At 37.8% G+C, this 21,993-nt stretch overlaps 1 protein-coding gene across 1 annotated transcript; it reads left to right on the top strand.

Moving 5' to 3' along the window:
• The first annotated feature begins 314 nt into the window (after positions 1–314).
• IFNG (interferon gamma) lies at positions 315–4,766 on the top strand. The gene is made up of 4 exons (XM_075855007.1): positions 315–440; positions 1,446–1,514; positions 3,000–3,188; positions 4,626–4,766. Exons 1-4 carry the CDS (start codon positions 315–317, stop codon positions 4,764–4,766), a joined length of 525 nt encoding a protein of 174 aa, XP_075711122.1.
• Positions 4,767–21,993: the final 17,227 nt, after the last annotated feature.

The raw sequence follows: 21,993 nt of genomic DNA, 5'->3' as shown, positions 1-21,993 counted from the left end.
TGATTCCCCAAAAATCTTTGTTTCTGAGATGGGCATGCTTGCTTTGTCATTTAGAGGAAACTAAATTTAACAGCTGAAAACCCCAGAAACCATTCAGCTAATAGAAAAAAAGAAACAAGAAGCACCACAACGCCTATCTAACACCATCTCATTTTTAAAGCCCTGTGAAAAATGACTAATTGTGACGTGTTACAAAAAGTTTTGTGGGGTATATATACCTCTTGTATTCTACATGTAAGACATTAGCTTCTTCACAAGAAGGTTCACCTAGACCTGATAGAAATACACTAATTTCACCTGCCTCTTCCTGAGAAATGATGAGATATTTCAAGATATTTCTGCTTCATTGTGTCGTCCTTTGTTATATTGGACAAATCAATGGATATAATATTGATCTTAAGATAGCACGCAATGACATTGAAAACCTGAGAACATATTTGGTAAGTACAGCCAGGGTAAAGATTCATAAAAACCATTCAAAGACCTAAAAGTTTGATCAATGCGAACTACTCATAGGTTGCTCTGGGCAGATGCACATTCATACTTGAGGACTGCAACTACCTACACGATGTATTCATAATTATATCAAATTATATTTACTTGTTTAATTATTAGTATCATATTTATTTGTGTAGTTATTATGATAATATTATTTTTAGTTGTTTGTGAGATGTTTATGTCATCAGTTTTCAGCATTTAGTTATTATATTTACTAATGTTAGTAATAGAGCTTGGACTTGAAGTATTATTGCTGCACTGAAAAGTTTAATGGAAATTATTCATTTCTAAATGTGGTCAAACATTTACAAGCTGCTGCATATTGCAAGAGGAAGTGGCAATTTTTAACAGCACTTCATTAATAGTAGAGAATTTATAATTCTGCAGTATATTATGCTATTCCTATGGTTCTCCCCTATAACAGTACGCAAAGAAGAGTGGCTATAAATGCACAAACAATGATAGCAAATCCAGTTGGAAACAGAGAATATTTGTATACAGATGCATTTAGCGTTGTATGCACTATACAAAGTATGTGGTGTTAGTATGTTTCTGGCATAATTGCATTGAAAAGAATGTCGTTCAAGCTAAGCACCGTATTTGTCTAGCCCCCATGACTTTGCTGACATTTAGGAAGTCTCAGAAAAAAGGGGTGTGGCTTACAGGTTGCGTGATGTATGACTTTTACCAAAAGAAGCTGCTACTTTTCCGCACAGGAAAGTGGTGGTGAGCTATGCCAGGTACATGTTAGCGAAAAAATAATTTTGAAACGTTAAGTGCAAATTTGTAAGTAGTTACTATTTCCATCTTAGAAGTTAGACCAGCAAAGCAATAGATGCTTTCTTACTGTTTTCTAAACCTTCCACTACTTTTAATGCAATAATTGAATAGATATTATTATATTTGCTGCTGTCATCTGAAAATAACAATGGTTCTGTTTATAACAGATGTCAAAAGACACAGGTGACACTGAAGACAGTGAAATATTTTCAAAGATGCTGGATGACTGGAAGGAGGTATGAACATGATAGTATTTATTACCTGTGCCATAAACCTGTAATAACCTACTGCTACATCTAAATATATTCTATATATTTGTGTATTCTACTATGTTGAAATCATTACTTGTATACAGTTGTATCTAACCATGTTTATATCCAGAAATATTTTGCTACAATATAATTCACCTCTTCGTTATTTGGTAAATCTCAACTGGCCATGTTATTTATTTACATTTAGAAGAAGCAACTTTTATATCTAAAAAATCATGGCGCTCAATTAATTATAGTGGATGAATGCTGGTCAAATACTACGCTAGACCAAGCTCAACCCTCATGATAGTGAAGTGTCTGTAAGCAAATGTAATAGTATATACAAAACTCTAGATTTGAATCTTATTCTATTTACAGACATTAAAGGCTATTAACACCTTTGAGGTCATTTTTAAAAAAAATAAATGGATTAGTCAGTGTGATTAGTGTAACTTTGAAATTAGTCTTCATTAAAAATCGTTTTACTTTTGGAGATAAAGCTGTTCTGTATTCTCTATACAGAACAGCTGTATCGCTCGTTTTACACTGAATCTGTCAGTCCCGCTGACCTGACGGGTTCGGTTTCAGCTGTATCTCCAAAAGTAAAAAAGAAACACTAATTACAAACTTACACTAATCACACTGACTAATCTATTTATTAAAAAAATTGCACTCAGAGATGTACATAGCCTTTAAAATATAAAATTATAATATTATTATTATTATTATAGATAAGATATGTGCACTGTATTTATACAACTTGTAAGGAACACAGGGGAGACTAGAGGCCTATTTCAACGATTTTTCTGACCACCAATAAACAATCTATGGTTTAAAAAAATCGTTGCTGAGGATCTGATGGACACCTCCATTAGGACGAGCAGTATTATTTTAACCTAGCAACCGTTCTAGCTAGAGCCTTGTGTTGCTATTAAGGGCATTCACATTTACCAATTATGCTGCTGATAGTGATTTTTGTTGGCACAATTCATGAAGTTAAATTTTAAATTATAATTTTATTGTTGATTTTCTCCCTTTTTTTTTTTACACTGGACAATTTTTATTAAAATTGCTTATAAGCAAGCCAATCATGAGGATAATTGGTCACTGTAAACAGGTCTTAAGGTTCAATAGCCGAATATGGCATTAGAGTCAAAAACATTATTGACTTATGAACATTTAGTAATGGAGACCAAAATCTGTTCTTTGAGGTTGGGTTTGGTGTTTACTCTTGAAAACACTTCTATAAGCTTTGCATATAATAGTTTTACCTACTATACCTAAGAGAAACATTTCCTTACTGGGTGCTGGACTATTATTTGTGCACATAGCATTCCCTTTATTAAAGCTACTGTGTGTATTACACATAAGTGTTAATTTAATATATGTACTTGTTGCTTTATTATATGTACCTAGTTTTTTTTAAATTAAATATTCAGTTTGATAAATTAACTTATTTCAACCTTTCAGGAAGGTGAAAAGAAACTGTTATTGAGCCAGATTGTTCCTATGTACCTGAAAATGCTTGACTCCATGAAAGCTGCAGAAGTAAAAGACAGTATTACTAATCTGACACAGATGCTTCATACATCAAATAAGGACATTTTGGAAAAAACGGACCAAAAAGTAAAAAGGCTGATTGATCTGAAAAAAATGCAGGTATGATACCGATAATGATTATGGGAAACCGTATCTGTTAAATGCTTCCTAGGCATCAGTTCTATCACATTTACAATGGTCTGTAGGCTACTATTTTAAATGAGAATGAAGTAGTCTTATGGAAAAAAAGGCTTCTCACCAGTCAATTACTATTCAAGTAGGATATGAAGGCTATTTAACCCCTTAAGAATTTGCTTTTACATAACTTTATTCTGCAGTTCATTAAAAGCACGGCAATACCATATTTATATCGTTTTTTTTTTGTTTTACTACTTTTGCACAATAAAGGGGTTAATTTGACGGTAAAATACAGCTTACACCCACTGTTGACACCAGCTCACTACATAGTGCCATCACCATAAATGTACTTCTAATGGTGCCAAGGGGTTAACTGGCGTGAAAAACATTAAAGTTTTTAGATCTTACTTCTGATTAGAGGTATCAGTGTTGAAGTTTGATAGTCTGCTGGTCTTGTACTCCTTTGTTTATGTGTTATGCTTTAACCTTGTTTAGTCTTGCCATAGGTACTGTATATAGTATTAATCCAAATCAACATTCACATGAATGACCACATATTTGTGCAAACATAACTGTCACTATTTAAGCCAGTTAATTTGTGAGGATATTAAAATGAATGGTGATTTGGGTCCTCACTATGTCACTAAGAGAAGGCTGGACAAGGTCAGAGAACAGAACAGGAAGAATTGCATGAAAGAAAATGTTTATGTAGAATAAAGGGTCTTTAATATACTACTTCTTGTAGCTTTCCTTTAAATATAAAATTTCATAAATACAACAGAGCAGAGAAATAATTAAAAATAATGTTTAATGGGCCGCATGATATTCAGAGAACTATTTCTACAATATCTAAGAAAAATTGACAGTTTTGCAGTCATTTGATAGCACAGACACCAACTAGAAATGAATGCTTGAAGTCAATATTTATGCTATAAATATACAGACTTTAGTCCTATATAACCAGTCTTTACAATTGTTTATTTTTTTACTATTATTATTATTATATGATACAAATACAATACTTTTATCTTGCCTTTTTTGTTTATTTTCCTATAAAATAAAATACCTACTGATAAATTCCCCATTTAAACAATTACTGATATTCACAATTTGTAAGGACTGCACATTATAAATATTAAAACATAACAACAAGAAATGGTACAAACATAATACTAGGATACAATATGAGTAGGCAAGGGCGCTATAAGATCTTTCCCTCTGACCAGGATGTTGGGTTACTTACCATACATTATTCCTAATAGGAAAAAATACTGTACATTATTATCAAAATTTATAGCGTAATATTATATATGTTTAAGAGGAAAGCTATGATACCATAAATGGCTGATGAAGAGAACCTTAGCATAAATATTCTTTATGGTAACATTTTCTTATGGCTTATTTTCCTTTTTAAAATAGGTGTCGGACATTAAAATTCAACATGCAGCCATTAAAGAACTGTTGCGTGTTCTCCGGGACGTTTCTACTCTTCAAAGTCCACAAAAACCAGGCTCAAAAAAATGCAAAAGAGAAAATATACGAAGAAGAAGAGGATGTTAACAAAAGGGTCTCTAAAAACAGTACTACCATAAAGAATGCTAGCTACAGTAAAGAAAGAAAATATATATTTATAATATTTATCTACTATTAACTATGATGTATTTTTATTAAAAAAACAAACTAATTTATTTTAACTTATTTGCTGCTAACAGACAATAAAAACGTATTTTGTTTACAAAAAAGTAAGTCTCTTATCCTGTGTTTCGGCTAGTTTTCTTATAACACCAGGGTGCACATCCGAGCCAGTCTGTTTACTTTAGAACAGATTCAATGTAATTCTGGCCTTAATGCCTAGAAAATATGGCATTCATATCAAACACCACATTTTTTAACACAACTGCGCCACTTTTGCAGGCACATATGAATGTGACATGTCAGTGTGTTAGTGTGTGTTGGGTGTAGAGTCAAGTGTGACTCATTTATCTAATTTATTCATACATTTCTAGAAGAATTTCAGAGGAATGACACAGCATAGAGTTCTAAAAGAATATGTGTCATAATTGTTATTTCATGGAGAATACAATTATATACTGAAATAGACATGTCAGGATAGGTAACAGGTCTTCTTTACTTCATGGTGGCATGAAAATATCTTTCATAAATATTAGCAAATTTTTACACAGATGTGGTCCTTTTACCTTTTCAACTTCATACTCTTTAACCCCCTAGTGTCTAAGCCTGTTTTGGCCTTAAGGACCAGACCATTTTTTTCAAATCTGACATGTATCAATTGAAATGGTAATAACTTTGAAATGCTTTTATTTTTTCAAGCGATTCTGAGATTGTTTTCTTGTGACACATTGGACTTTAAGTTAGTGGTAAAATTTGGTCGACACATTTAGTATTTATTTATTAAAAAAACGAAATTTTGAGAAAAATTTCAAAAATTAGCGTTTTTTTAACTTTTAATGTATCTGCTTGTAAGACATATAGCAATAACACACAAAATAGCTACTATTTCACATTTCCCATAAGTCTAAATTATGTTTGCATTGTTTTTTGAACGTCCTTTTATTTTTCTGGAACCTTACAAGGCTTAGAACTTTAGCAGCAATTTCTCATATTTCCAAGAAAATGTCAAAAGCTTTATTTTAGGGACCGGTTCCATTCTGAACTGGTTTTGAGGGCCTTATATTCTATAAACCCCCTATAAATCACCCAGTTTTAAAAACTGAACTCCTCAAAGTATTCAAAACAGCATTTAGAAATTTTCTTAACCCCTTAGGCGTTTCACAAGAATTAAACAAATTAAAGGTGAAATTTACAAATGTAATTTTTTTGCAGAAAATCAGTTTTAATCAATTGTTTTTTGTAACACAGAAGGTTTTACCAGAGAAACGCAACTCAATATTTATTGCCCAGATTCTGCAGTGTTTAGAAAGATCCCACATGTGGCCCTAGCGTGCTACTGGACGGAAACACAGGCCTCAGAAGCAAAGGAGCACCTAGTGAATATTGGGGCCTTATTTTTATTAGAATAGGCACCATGTCGGGTTTGAAGAGGTCTAGTGGGGCCAAAACAAAGAAAACACCTAAAAAAAATACACCATTTGGCAGACTACACCCCTCAAGGAATTTATTAAGGGGCATAGTGAACATTTTGACCCCACAGGTATTTTGCTGAATTTATTGTAATTAGGATGTGAAAATGAAAATCTACGTTTTTTCTAATAAAATGTTGGTTTAGCTCAGATTTTTCCATTTTCACAATAGATAAAGAAGAAAATGAACCCCAACATTTGTAAAGCAAACTCTTCTGAGTCTGGCAATACCCCATATGTGGTAATAAACTGCTGTTTGGACGCACGGCAGGGCTCGGAAGAGAAGGAGCGCCATTTGGCTTTTGGAGCTCAAATTTTGCTTGATAGTTTTTCGGGTGCCATGTTTCATTTGCAAAGCCAATAAGAGGCCAAAACAGTGGAAACCCCCCAAAAGTGACCCCATTTGTGAAACTACACCCCTCAAGGAATCTATCTAGGGGTATAGTGAGAATTTAGACCCCACAGGTCTTTTGCAGAATTTATTGGAATTAGGCCGTGAAAATGAAAATCTACAATTTTGTTCCACTAAATTGAAGAAATGTCTTAATTTTCACAAGGGATACTGTAGAAAAAGCACCCCAACATTTGTAAAGCAATTTCTCCCGATTACGGCAATACCCCACATGTGGTCATAAACTGCTGTTTGGACACACGGCATTGCTCAGAATGGCAGGAGCACTATTTGGCATGCAGATTTTGCTGTATTGGTTTTTGGCCACCATGTCGCATATGCAAAATCCCTGAGGTACCAGAGTACAGTGGAAGCCCCAAGAAGTGACCGCATTTTTGAAACTGCACCCCTCAAGGCATTTATCATTTGCCTGGACATGACAGAGCTCAGAAGTGAAGAGCACCATGCGCATTTGAGGTCTATTTTGGTGATTTTCACAGCATTGGCCCAAAATTGCAGGGCCCTGAAGTCAAATAGTAAAACAAACCCCCAAGTAGTGACCCTCATATTGGAAACTACAACCCTTAGGGCATTTTAAGGGGTGTAGTGAGCATTTTGACACCACAGGGGATTCTACATTAGAAATTAGTGCCCAGCAGATGGTGCAAAGTGAAAATTGCAATTTTCCACTGGTATGCCAATTTAGTGCACAATATGTTGTGCCCAGTTTGTGCCACTGAAGACAAATATGTCATAAACTGTTAAACCAGTTCTCCCGGCTATGGCAATGCCATAAAAGTGGACGTAAACTGGTGTTTGGGCACGCTGTAGGGTTCAGAAGAGAAGGAGCGACATTTGGCTCTTGGAGCGCAGATTTTGCTTGGCAGCTGTTCTGTTTGGGGTTTTGCTGGTATTTCTGTTTATAATGTGGGGGCATATGTAATCTCTGCGAAGTACATCAGGGCATAATAAGAGGGTATAATAATGCGGTAAATAAATAATAACCCGCATATGTGTGGCCAGTGTCGCACTGATAAATGGCACCCAATCTTATCCACTTTTGGAACACTCTGTATATTTTTCGTCGCCATATTCTGAGAGCCAGAACTTTTTTATTTTTTCTCCTCCGGAGCTCTCTGAGTGCTTATTTGTTGTGGGACAATCTGTAGTTTTTATTGGTACCATTTTGGGGTACACACAATTTTTTGATCACTTTTGATCACTTTTGATCACAATGTATTTTTTTGTTTTTTTACGGTGTTCACTATGCGCTATAAATGACATTTTACATTATTCTGCTGGTCGATACGATTACGGCAATACCATATGTATATAGTTTTTTTTATGTTTTACAGCGTTTGCACAATAACATCACTTTTTTAAAAAATGATTTATTTTTTGTGTCCCCATATTGTGAGAGCCCTAATTTTTTTATTTTTGCATTGACAAGGCTGTGTAAGGACTTATTTTTTGCGGGCCGGGATGTAGTTTTTATTGGTACTATTTCGGGTACGTGCGACTTTTTGAGCACTTTTTATTTAATACTTTAGAACGGATGGTGACCAAAAAAATAGCAATTCTGGCATTGTTTTGTTTTTTTTTGCGGTGTTCATCGTGCCAGAAAAATAACATTATAGTTTTATAGTTTGGGTTGTTACGAACGCGGTGATACCAAATATGTGTACTTTTTTAACGTTTACATTTTTTTTCCTATAATGAAATTCCTATTATAGGAAAAAAGGCAGTTTTTCATTTTTTAACTTTGAACTTTTTTATAACTTTTTTTTGTCCCACTAAGGGACTAGAAGACCTGCACCTCTCATCTTTATTCTAATACATTGCACTACCCACGTAATGCAATGCATCAGAACTGTCAGCTATTCACTGACAGCAAGCCAATTAGGCTCTGCCTCTGGGCGGGGCCTAATAGGCTTCCGTACATGGCAGACCAGGGAGCCACTGTTGGCCTCAGGTTCCCATAGTACCTATTGGCATCCGTGCGACCACATCGCAGCGATGCTGGTCTCCTGTAAACCACTAAGATGGCGAGATCGCTTTTGATCGCGGCATCTAAGGTGTTAGTGGCAGTGAGCAGAGCTAGCTCCGCTCCCTTCTGTTACAGCAGGATGTCAGCTGTAACATACAGCTGACATCCTTCGGCTGATGGCGCAGGCTCAGCTTCTGAGCCCACCGCCATTTTTCATCTGCGGCCGGAAGCCTTTTATGCCCCGCCTCCGGGAGGGGCCTAACAGGCCGCCATACTTGGCAGACAGTGGGCCATTGTTAGGCCTCCTGTTGCCAACAGCCGATCGGCTAGCGTGGCTACTCGACTCTTTTAGCCGGGTAACCATGCTGCAATACTGTGATTGGTCAGTCACTACTGACTGACCAATCACAGCGATCGCTGGTGGCGCCGCGCCGCAACTGTTCCCCCGACGAGTCACTGTGACTATCGGCTGTCTATGACAGCCGATGTCACTGTTGTGTCACCATGTGTTTTGACATGGTGTAAGAAAAGCACCATGACGTAACTGTACTTCATGGTGCCTTAATGCAGGGCAAACCATGACGTACAGTTGCGCCAAGGTGCGTTAAGGGGTTAATATACAATATTTGTGAATACAAACATAATAAAATTAAAATAATAAACATAAAAATGTATACGTAAAGAAGAGATCAAAATAAGTCCTCAAACTATATATACATAAAGGATACAAACGATACCATCAAGAGCGTAGACCAATCATGTCCCCCAGGTTTCAGGGCAAGTTACCCCCAACTGCATTAGATATGTGGGCCACAGGGGTATTCTATGTTTAACCCCTTTGGAGACATAGTTTCCAACCTATATATCCATTCTAGCTCTTTTCTTTTGAGAGCCAAGCCTCTATCACTACCACGTCTCAATTGAGGCACTGAATCAATAATTCTGAATCTCAATTGTGACAAACTATGCTTTTGTTTCAACAAAGTTTCTTGACACTGGTAAATCCTGTCTCTTAGTATTGATGTTAGATTTGTGATTTCTCATCCTGAGACGCACTTCTGTTGTGGTCTCACCAACATAGTGTAGACCACAGGGACAACTCAGAAGATAAATAACAAAGGAAGATTGACATGTAAAAAAACCTTTGATATTAATTACTTTACCAGTTAAAAGAGCCACCCTTAATCATATTCTCACAGATATTGCATCCTAGACATGGATAACAACCATGTTTCGGGGGGGCCAAAAACATTTGACTCTTTCGATTTGACCCAATATCGGCCTTAACCACACTATTTTTAATTGTTTTGCCTCTTCTATAGGCCATCATAGGTCTCTCTTGAAATTCAATAATATTTGGAAAGGCTCTACTCAATACCTTCCAGTCTTTCTTCAAAATCTCACCAATCTGTGAGCTTAATGTGGAGAAAGTGGAAATAAATGGTAACCGGACCTTGTTATCTTTAGCTAACTTCCCACTTAAGAGGTCCTGTCTATCCAACAGTTCAACCTTCCATCTGTTCAAATCCAAAACATGACTTGGATAGCCCCGATCAGAGAATTTTTTGCACATTTGGTCGAGTCTTGAGGATAGTTTGTCTTCTTGACTTTCACCCTCTTGACTCTGATCAACTGGCTATAGGGCAGTGATTTCAACATTGTTCTCGGATGTCCACTGGTATAATGTAAAAGATTATTTCTGTCCGTTTTTTTAGAAAACAGATCAGAAGTTAACTTATTATCAGAGATTGAAATCCGAGTATCCAGAAACTCAATAGCAACAGAAGAAAAATACATAGTGAATGAGATTGTGGAATTTAAACCATTAAGAAATGTTACAAAGTCCTGTAATTGGTTGATTGAACCGGTCCAGATGAGGAAGACATCGTCTATGTATCGCCACCACCGCAGTACTTGACTGAAGTGGTGGGACACATAGACAAGGTCCTCCTCCATCCGCCGCATAAAAATGTTTGCATAAGTGGGGGCCATATTCGACCCCATTGCCGTCCCTCTCTTCTGCAAATAAAATTTGTCTCCTACCAAGAAGTAATTCTTCATAAGAATAAATTCCAGTAGTGATCTGATAAACCCAATTTTGTCCTCAGAGAAGCCTGACTTTTCCAAATAAAAAACTGAGGCATCAATGCCCTCTTGATGAGCAATTGAAGTATAAAGAGTCCCCACATCAAGGGTAACCAGCACAGACTGGTCAGGGATCATAAGATCCTGAATCCTGACCAGGAAGTCCAAGGTGTCCCTGATGTGGGAGTCCGCACCAATGGCAAACTGCCTAAGAATTTTATCTATGAACATTGCGGCCGGGACAAACAAGGAATCACTCCCTGACACAATGGGACGTCCAGGGGGCTGGGTGGAATCCTTATGGATTTTTGGCAGGAGATACAGTACAGGAGTGACAGGAAATTTCACCAGTAAAAATTCATATAAATTTCTATCAATGATTTTTTTCTTAAATGAATTAGTGATCAGGGTATCCAGCTCACGTAAATATGCGAAATTGGGATCCCCTGATAATACAGCATATATATTAGTATCATTAAGCTGTCTTGTCATTTCTTGTAGATATAGGGAGGTGTCGATAACAACTATGGCACCTCCCTTATCCGCCGGTTTAATTGTCAGATCACTATTATCCATTAATTCCTTAAAGGCATGGTGTCGCCCGAAAAACATGTTTTTTTTTTTAAATTTAAACATTTAGTGTGTGGGTGATTAAACATTGTTCAAATTTTTTTTATTTTTTTCGCGAGTCAGGAAATATTATAAATTTTTTCAAATTTATAATACTACCCATTTTTGGTCACTAGATGGAGCTATTTCCCAAAATTGCAGCATTGCAACATTGGGTTAAAAGCTCTCGCTCTAGTGAGCTCTCAGCATCCCCCCCTCCTTTATCCTGGCTAGTGCCGGGATAAACGAGGGGTTTGAAAGGTTTAACCTCCTACACTGTGTGTCGCCATTTTTTGAGGTAACCCACAGTGTAGTAGGTTTACATACAGTAGTAAACACACACAAACACTAACATACATTGAAATCGCTTACCTGCTCCTGCCGCCGCGGCTCCCTCCGGCCCGTCCGCTCCCTTTGCTGCCGCTGTTCCATGTGCACAAGTCCGGAAGCCGCGACCGGAAGTAGTAATATTACAGTCCGGCCGCGACTTCCGGTCCACAAGAAAATGGCGCCGGACGGCGCCAATTTCGAATAGGACTGTGTGGGAGCGGCGCATGCGCAGTTCCCACACAGACGCCGTACACGGACGTGAATGGGACGGGAGCCGTTCACAGTCCCTATGGGACTGTGGCTGCCGTACTCCATGTCTGTGTGTGTCGTTAATCGACACACACAGAAATGGAACAAAAAATGGCAGCCCCCATAGGGAAGAAAAAGTGTAAAAATAAGAAACAGTAAAACACAAACACACAAATGAATATAAACGTTTTTATTACAGCACTAACATCTTTAACATATAAAAAAATTATTTGCCATGACACTGTTCCTTTAAGTGCCAAATTTTCAGCACGTGTCAAATTTCTTTGATTAAATTGGCTACTCTGTATTTTCGTCAAAGAATCTATCTGTTCTTTAACAAATGAAATATAAATTTCAACAGCATGGATATTCTGGGGAGGCTGGAATTTACTCTTGTTACATAACCCATAATCCCTAAGGGGGAACATCTCATTGGTTGAGGCTACAGATGTATTATTCACAAATTTTGATTGCTCAGAAAAATATGCCTTAAATCCTAATGACCTAAAAAAAACATTCCAAATCTAGGTTTAATCTAAACCAATCAATAGGATTACTTGGACAGAAAGACAGGCCACGATTAAGCACTTTAACCTGTGGGTCTGTTAACATATATGCCGAAATATTCACTACTAGGTCTGGAGGTTTTTCTTCCTGGTCTGGTATTGCCGTACCCCCCGTGCTGGAATCATCCTACCTCTGGTTTTGTTGGGATTCATTCTTCCTCCTATGCTTCCTCCCGCCCATACGGGTTAGCTTTCTCCCATCATAGGAGTGTCCATATTGTCGCCTAAAAAAGGAATAGTGTATTGGTCATCAGAAAGTTCTGAGTCTGTAACATATGGCTCAGCTCCCCTGTGTTTTTTTCTTTTTTTCTGTCTTTCTCTTTTTTTTTCTGTTTTTTGAGTGTTTGTATATTTTTTGTACAGTTGGAATGAGATCTACAGTGGAACTCCTCTTCTATATTTTTGAACCATGTTTTTTCAATAAAAGTGAGCTTCATATTGATAATAAATACATGTCTAATATATTTGGAATATGCGGTTTTTTCCCTCGATAGGGTCTTTTGGAAATGTTTGAGATGATAATATTCCCACATATCATGTTAGCTCTATGTGTTCCTATGGTGACTATAGTCACATTATATTTGCTTAGGACATGATTGATTTTGAAATCTAGTGGCTCTTGAGTGGAGTCAGATTTCCACTGATAGTACTGTCACTTTCACTTGTATTTATTTTTTTTATTACGGACACTGCACTGCAAAATCCACTGAATCTTTTGCATGATGCATTACAGTGTCCACTTAACCTTCTGGACTGTGTCCATTCATATTTATCACAGTTTTTATTATTTATTAATTTTATTTCACTATCGTCGCTACTGGCGCATGCGCAGTAGGACTGGAACGCAAGTTCTGTCTCTGGGCATGCACAGTAGTGATTTTTTGCTCGATGCGTTCCACCGGATTGAATATGGTTGAATATGTCTCCATCTTGGAGCATGCGCAGTAGATGCGCACGAACACTGCATGCTCGCATCTCTGTCTCTGTATACATGGATCGCTAAACAGTAAGATTATTGTTATAAAGGCTTAATTGGCCTCTGCCTCTCTCCTAATCATCCTAATTGCCCCTCTGTACACTATCTATGATATATATACACTTCACTCACATGCATATTTTATTGTCTGTGTATGTCTTTTTATAGAAAAAATATGTGCACTTTATGATCAACCTTTGAAATATATATATGTCTATATATTTTATTGGAACTGTACATTTGATAGTTTTATTGCTGATTAATGTATGCTCCTCCTATTTATACTTGGCACTATGTTCAGTTTGTGATAGCTTGAGAAAGGTTCCCGTTGAACCGAAACGTCGCTGTCTTGAGGTGAATAAATCCACCCTGTTTTCATCTACCTTGAAGTCCTGGTGCCGTTACTATGTTCTATGTTTTTCTCTCTCTCTCTCTGTGTATATATATATATATATACACATATATAAAATTCTTGATATATATATACATATATATTTGTTTTATTGATATATCTATAGATTTATTGCCATATATATAGATTTATTGATATATATATATATTTATGGATCCATATATATTTTTATTGATATATATATTTCTTGATATATATATATATACATATATATATATATATATATATATATATACAATGTATATTTATTTATTGACATTTATAGATTTATTGATATATATAGATTTATTGATAAATATATCTATATATATTTATTGATATATATATAAACTTATATATATATATATATATATATATATATATATATTTATTTTTTAAAAATGTATTTTAAAGAAAATAAACAACCAAAACTGTATGAATTCAATTTTTTTTTATCCCAAAAATAAAGCAAAGAACATTTGTGCACAAAAAAAGGCACATAAATAACATCATTTAATAAATATTTTTACAATCTGAAAAAATCAGGTGAAGAAGGTGGGACACTGGTAGGGCTCGACTCCAACCGCTCGTTGGATGACTGGGAGGAGGAAGGTTGCCAATGAGGTGGGTTTCCGTAACTTTGTGGGCTGTAGTAAGCACCCCTGTATCTGCTCTGTTGTTCTGGCGGCATTTGGCTTCGGACACACTGCCGTGGAAGCGGCATAACAGGAGGTTCGAGAAGTGTAACTTGCAGGCATAGTGTGGCCATAGAGACGCCAGTGCTCGAGCGCTGGGAAGCACTCCCTGGGGTCATTTGGTGGCGTGGCAGCTTCCAGCAATATCAGCATTGCGGCTTGTGTGCGTAGGCGTCGCTCAGCCGGTACTTGAAAGGACACATGCTGCGTGCATGTCCACGTCATCCTCCGGCTGGTGCCTATTTAGATATTCTAGCCCCCTACTGTCCACTTGGCTGGCCGTAGAAAGCTCCACTCTTCTCTTTTTGACACGGAACGAGCAGAAGTGTGAATTGGCGGAGGCAGAGGGCTGCATGGAATAGGTCCAACTGAAGTTCCTGGGTCAGGCTGCTCCTGTTCTTGGAGACTGGTGTCCTCTGGATTATCCTCCATTTTACTTGTCTCACCTTCCACAAGGTTTTCCCCAAGGTTGTGTTGGGTGCTAGAATTAGAATTTTAGAAAATATTTTAAAATTAAAATATGTTACATTTTATTAAAGTGGTTTGCCCATCATGGATATTTGGAGATAGCCGCCTGGTAATCTGGACTAAAAAAACCGCAGCAAAAATGTTCTCTGACGTAATGTACGCAATGAAAAATGCTCTCACATTTCTAAAATATTGTGTGGATAGGTCCTCAATTTCCATGACGTGAAAAACCAATTGAACGTTTAATCGTAATATTTCATATGCGATACTTACGATCGAAGCTCAAAAATCGGGTTTAAGAAGGCTAGCTGTTGTGTGAATAGGTATGGTCATTTTTTTAGAAGGCGCTGCAGCACTCCTTTCTTTTTGGGTCAGCTTTCTCCTACACTGGTCCCTTGTACTTCTCCAACATTCTTTGACTTCCTCCACTGTTTAAAAGAAAAATATATTGTTTTAGATAACATATACTTGTGCTTGATACACACATTTGGGGCCATCAACACTTGCACTAAAACATGATGCACAGGGCCACAAGACAATTACATTGGGGCCAGTAACGTAAACGACATCTCTGTGAGGGCCACATGGCGTCAATTACATCAATATTAGTCAATAGTCGCCAAAACTTGATACACCCAAACAATAGTCGCCAAAACTTGATACACAGGGACACAACTATACAATACACTATATAGTATGCTTGAACATACCTAATTTACTTTTTTTCTGCGGGTCTGGCACTGGTCCTCTGATGAGTGAAAAAGTTTTTAGCTACGGCCTCCCAGGCGGTGTCTTTCCTGAGACGGTCATGATATTCCTCCGACCTCGTGTCCCAGAGCTCAGGCCTCTCCTGCACCAAAGTCATGAGCTTCTCCACATCCATGGGGTGAGGCATTGTAGCTGGCTGCGCACAGGACTGTATTCCGACACTGCACTTCCTGGATTTGTCCACACTGCTGTGCTCTCCAAACACTACCTGCTTTTTATCCAACAGTCTTTGCAACTCTGCGTGAATAACGCACAGCTCATGCGAGTGCAAGTGTGCTGTGCGTGATTTTCACGCACCCATTCACTTCAATGGGCGCATAGTGCGTGAACAGCGTACCAATATAGGACGTGCAGTGAGTTTTACGCAACGGACTCATGTTGCGTGAAAAACAACGCATGTGTGAATGGCCCCATTGAAATGAATTGGTCCGTGTGCTGTGCGTGATTTTCACGCATGGCCAGGTATCGGGTACGGTAGCAGTAGTCAGGAGAGTAGTCAGATGAGCCAGGGTTCAGTAACAGTGATGTAATAGAGCAGGGTATGCAGTACAGTTGCAGTAGACAAGAGAGTAATCTTCTAGATCAGCTGGGCGCCTAGCTCTTTGCGTATGTGCCACCTAGCATCCCCGCCAGCCCTGCCGCAAAGCACATTGCGTGCCGCCTGGTCTCTCTGACCTCTTGACAACCTCTGCAGTCGGCTCTGACCACTTGAAGTGACCTGTGACGAACCTTGCCATCTGCCCTGACCTTTTGCTATTCCTGACCCCACTTACTGGCACTTCACTTGTTATGCTGGCCATCACCAAGGGAGACTACTCTGGTGGTAGCAACCTGGGGTTTCCCTGCAGCAAAGTCCGGATCCCTGTATAGGGGTAAAATGGTGAATACAAGGGGTTCCCTTAAACTCTGCTCCCAGGTATAGCCCCACGTCAAATCCCTTGGTGACTAAGTGGGTTCACGCTATCCTCTAAAAATTCATTGTTTCACTACATGTATCATGGACATGGAAGCTGCAGAAAGCCGTTCTAGGCAGAATCCATCAGTGAGTTACACTGACGGCTCGGCTAAAAACAGAAGCTTCTGTGTGCTCCTTAGCAATTTTCTCTGTTCAATTTTGATCAAATTTTGACTTGATTGGAACTGAGCTTAGAAAATTGCTGCAGAAGTGAAACTTAGAATTGTTTTTTTAATAAAAGTGATATTAATCACCAAATAAATTAATTTCAATTAAAAAAAATATGACCCCAAAGGTGCACAAAGTATTTAAGTTAGTATCTTTAAAGGGAACCTATAATAAGAAAATTATCAATTGTTTAAATACATTTTATTATGTTAGACATTTTTTAACATTTAGTGTTTTTCTTTTTGAAAGCCCAAGCTTTCAAAAAGCTAACCCTAGCTGTCATTTCATCATAATCAGATGGCAAGATTATAATGATTTATTTCTGTTGCTTACATAGCACCGACATATTCTGCAGCGCTTTACACAGGTCGTTGCCATTCACATCAATCCCTGTCCCCAATGGGGCTCACAATCTAAATTCCCTATTTCAGACAAACAAAAATTAGGGGGGATTTTATAGGAAGCCAACTAATTTACCCGTATGTTTTTGGAGTGCGAGAGGAAACCGAAGTAACCGAGGGAAATCCACGCAAACACGGGAAGAACATACAAACTCTATGCAGATGTTGCCCTTCAAAGGTAACACCTCTACTATAAACCTGGAAGCAGATACCACACAGATTCACACCATTGACAGCAAGTTAAGGGACAGCTCCACTCCTCCCCCTTCTCCCTGCATAGTGACCTATGCACATGTCAAAGAGTTATGCTCACAACACTCTATGTATGACTTTTTTTTTTTTTTTTATGGGGCATGCTGTGAAGCAAGTCTCTGGAATTACAACAACTCAGGCAATCATGTAAAGAAAATAGGTTAAAGAATATACAATTGAAGAATAAATACTGTCTATGCATTTGGAATTTGGAATATATATATATATATATATATATATATATATATATATATATATATATATATATATATATATCCATTTAACAAAAATATGGTATTTGTGTACTTTGTCATTTTCTAGACCCACCCCTGTTAATGAAAAGAAAAAACACGAATATTTAGTTAACCACAATTCAATGCACACATTTTTGTAGGTAACTAATACGCCTCATATATTAAAGCAAATTTTATTGTGCTTTTTGTTGTTGGGAAAGCCAGCCAAACAGAATGTTTTAAGCCTTGGAGTTTAGCCATATCTAAATTCACTGGAATTCTCATTGGCTGTAGCCCAATATCCTTCTTCAACTTGTTATATTTATAATACTAAATCTCTGCCAAAGTAAATCTGACTTTAATCGAACCTAAATAAATTTGAATATTCCATTTATAGAACTAATCTCTCCTCACAAAGTTTTTCAGTTACTTAAACCACCAATAGAGGAAATATATTTTTACTGTTTTCAGAATGATTTAACCATAACCAGAGACAGAGAGTAATATGATTAAGATTAAAGCAGGGTTTGCTGTTATCTGATCTACATATCAGATGCTTTGTGGGTGTCTAAAAAAAAAATTTCAATCAAATTTAAGAAGTCAACCTTTCTTACAGACAGTTTAGAAGTACTAGCTGTCTACTGATTTTTTGTTACTTTAGAATAACTGCATAGTATTTACTTGAAGCAATTTGCCATTGCAAGATTTATCGTTTTGCCAAATCCACATTCTTGAGACCGTATAAGTGCTTCCGGTTCCTGGAAGAATCCCTGTCTCACATGTATAATTGTGTAAGAATGAAATGGAGCAAGCAGCAGGACAGAAGAAAGATCAGAAGGGGAAATTCTGCCTTTAAGATGATTTTGAACACCTGCCAAAGACAATTAAATTAGTAAGGAACAGGAAAAGATAACTGAATGAACAGAGCAAGAACTAGATTAATTCATTAAGTCTAAGAACTGGAAGGCAACACTACAGTCAGCAGCTGTGTGAATGCTCTGCTGTAAAATCTCAGCATGCCTGGTCCCTCTTGCACTTAGAACATGAGAGTTGTGGTTGCTACATGTACTTGCCTGTTCTTGGTTCGACTGGCTGTCTTTCAAAAGTCAAATAGCTGTAGGATCAGGCGAGAAAAATCAGAGTGCAGAAGCTGTTTAAATTTCTCCCTCACTATCGAGGTAAGAACATGATATCTTAATGCCTAGTTTTACACTTGCTTCTTACTGTAACTATACAGCTGTAATGGTAACCGTGCTATCCTTGTTTTCCAGAACATGAAGAGTCGTAATTATAGAATTCTCATTTACATCCATCATTTTAAGACTCTTAATGTAAGTTTGTACTTGTATTACTTGAATTTGCACTAATCTTATAAATAGTTTATGTACAATATTGGGCAATCTTACAGACATCTATACTCGTGCTTGATAAACTAGCTTCTTAATTGCACCGTGGTCTTTAAGGCTGGATTCACACACAGCATTTTGCAGCATTTTTTATGGCTTTTTTTGGGCGTTTTGTGCTACTTTTTTTTAAGTGCAGCCAGATGTTACATTAGAGTCTATAGGAAAATATCAAATGCACTACCTGCAAGTACGTTTTGGTTTGTGCCATTTTTCAGGCAATTTTGTGGTCAGTATGCTTTGGGTATGGCGTTTTCCCCTAGGCTTCTCTATAGGACTTCAAAAACGCCAGAAAAAAAGCATCTACAAAATGACCCTACATAAAAAACGCCAATAAAAAGGCCTTAAAAAAACGCATGTTACGTTTTAATAACACTAGCGTTTTTTTTATGCAATTTAAAATGGCAGGAAAAATTCTGTATGTGCAGGAGGCCTTAGGCACTTTTCACACCACGCCGACTTTAGATTGAGTGCAGCTAAAAGCAGTTTGGTGATTAACGGTCCCGTAGTAATGGAGGCATCAGCTACAGTATTGCATGGTCATTAACAATCAAACTACTTTTAGGCGCACTCAATTTCAAAACCGCGCCAACTTTCACGTTGGCACAGTTGCGGAACCGCTTCGGCCGCATTGTGGTTGCAATGTGTGAAAACAGCCTTAGACAAGCAATTCTAATGTTTCAAATTATTTCTTTCATGTCAATTCTGTGGTATATAATTTAATTAAACGGACAAGCAATAGCATACTGTTTATCAGCTTTTTTCCTAAGCTTTTTATCAACATTTTTGTGACTCATTTAGCATAAATGTGTCCCAACAGGTTGGACGGTAAATAGTGCCCTACATTATTCTCAGGGAAGAGCATGCTTTCTAAAATCCAATTGTCCTGCCGAATGACGTAGTAGCATTTGTATTTCCCTCTTGCCAAACCAAAATACAATTATCCATTGTTCATTCCTAAAGCCTCCTTCACACACAGACATTTTCTGCCAATTAGGGTATATTCACATGTACAAAAAGAGTTGGCTGAAAATTCTGAGGCTTTTTTTAAGGGAAATCAGCCTCTGATTTTTTTTGTAGTATCAATGGAATGTTAGCTCCAAAAATGCCTCAAGAAGTGACATGCTACTTCTTTTTAGGGTCAGTTCACACTGAGTTTTTTGGCGCTGATTTTGACGCGGAAACCGCGTCGGAATCAGCGTCACAAAACGGCCGATATTGCTCACCATTCATTTCAATGGGAGGGAGAGGCGTTTTTTTTTTCCCAGGCTGCTTTTGGCATGTCCTTGGTCTCCACCTCTGACCTCCCATTGAATGAATGGGAAGTAGAAAAAAACCTGCGGTGCTCGTTTCTGAGCATTTTTTTTGCAGCGTTTTTTTGTCCGTGGGCTTTGCATTAGCTTCAATGCAAAAAACCGTGGGAAAAAAAGCGTAGGCAGTTCAAAATCTGACTCAAAATTCCTGAAGAAATTCTGAGGCAGATTTTGTCTACCTGCAAAAAAACTCTGTGTGAACAGAGCCTAACGGGGCTTTTCTTGAATTCAGCAGCATTAAAATTCGCTTCATGTGAACATCACAGTGTATTTCCAATGGAAATCAATGGGAAACTGTTTGCAGCCGTATTTCAAGTGTATTTTGAGGCATAATCCGAACCTTTAGGGCACATTCAGACATGGCGGAATTGCTACTGAATTCCGCTGCGGACAGGCGGCAATGGAATTCTGCAGCAGCCGTTTTTTACATTTCATTCTATACATTTTTAGGAAACTTAGTTTAGACGTTGCAGAAAATAACTGTGCGGAAATTAGGCTGCGGTGCCGATTTTTCCCCCCTCAGCATTCACATTACATTGTGGAGAAGAAGCGGAATTTCACAGCGGATTTCAGCCTTTGCAATGCACAAACTGAAATCTGTGGCAAGTCCGCTGCGATATCTGCAGCGTTTGAATTACCTGTCAAATATGCAAATGTTGGTGCAGATTCGTTGCGTAATTGCCCCAAATCTGCACCAACATTTGCAGCGGAAAAACTCTGCCACGTCTGGCCGTGCCCTAAGACTACCCCACATCCTTACATGTTGCAATTATTCAATATTGCGATGAAGTTGAAAACTTAGTAACATGATAAAGAGGCATGGAGAAAAGTAAAAATGGTGCACGCTACTAAGGGTATGTGCATACGATAACGTAAATTACAGCTGGAATTACGGAGCTGTTTTCAGGAGAAAACAGCTCCTGCATTTCAGACGTAATTGCTCGTACTCGCGTTTTGCGAGTCGTCAATTACGGACGTAATTTGGAGCTGTTCTTCATTGGATTCAATGAAAACGGCTCCAATTACGTCCCAAGAAGTGTCCTGCACTTCTTTGACGAGGCTGTTATTTTACGCGCCATCTTTTGACAGCGACGCGTAAAATTACAGATCGTCGGCACAGTACATCGGCAAACCCATTGAAATGAATGGGCAGATGTTTGCCGACGTATTGGAGCCGGGTTTTCAGGCATAATTCGAGGCGTAAAACGCCTCCATTACGCCTGAAAATAGGTTGTGTGAACCCAGCCTAAGACGGGCATGGCAATACTATTTTCAATTGCTATCAGGCAATTGCATTTACACGCAGCAGTTTGTTGATCTTACGCAATTTTTAGCAATCCTGAAGATTTGCAAGCGCTTTTATCTAAAGTAGTTGCCCTGTAATCTCTACATGTTGAGACGATCGTAATCGACTATAGAAATTAGTTGAGAAATGATGAATAGTAC

Source organism: Rhinoderma darwinii, chromosome 3 (assembly GCF_050947455.1).
Source record: "Rhinoderma darwinii isolate aRhiDar2 chromosome 3, aRhiDar2.hap1, whole genome shotgun sequence".
Classification (NCBI taxonomy): Eukaryota; Metazoa; Chordata; class Amphibia; order Anura; family Rhinodermatidae; genus Rhinoderma; species Rhinoderma darwinii.
This window is presented reverse-complemented; position numbering and strand designations above follow the sequence as displayed.

What these genes read in the sequence shown, in the direction of transcription:
- IFNG (XM_075855007.1), top strand. Translation starts at nt 315, where the DNA reads ATGATGAGATATTTCAAGATATTTCTGCTTCATTGTGTCGTCCTTTGT. An exon ending in AAAACCTGAGAACATATTTG is followed by an intron (nt 441 to 1,445) that starts GTAAGTACAGCC and finishes TGTTTATAACAG; the next exon opens with ATGTCAAAAGACACAGGTGA. An exon ending in TGCTGGATGACTGGAAGGAG is followed by an intron (nt 1,515 to 2,999) that starts GTATGAACATGA and finishes TCAACCTTTCAG; the next exon opens with GAAGGTGAAAAGAAACTGTT.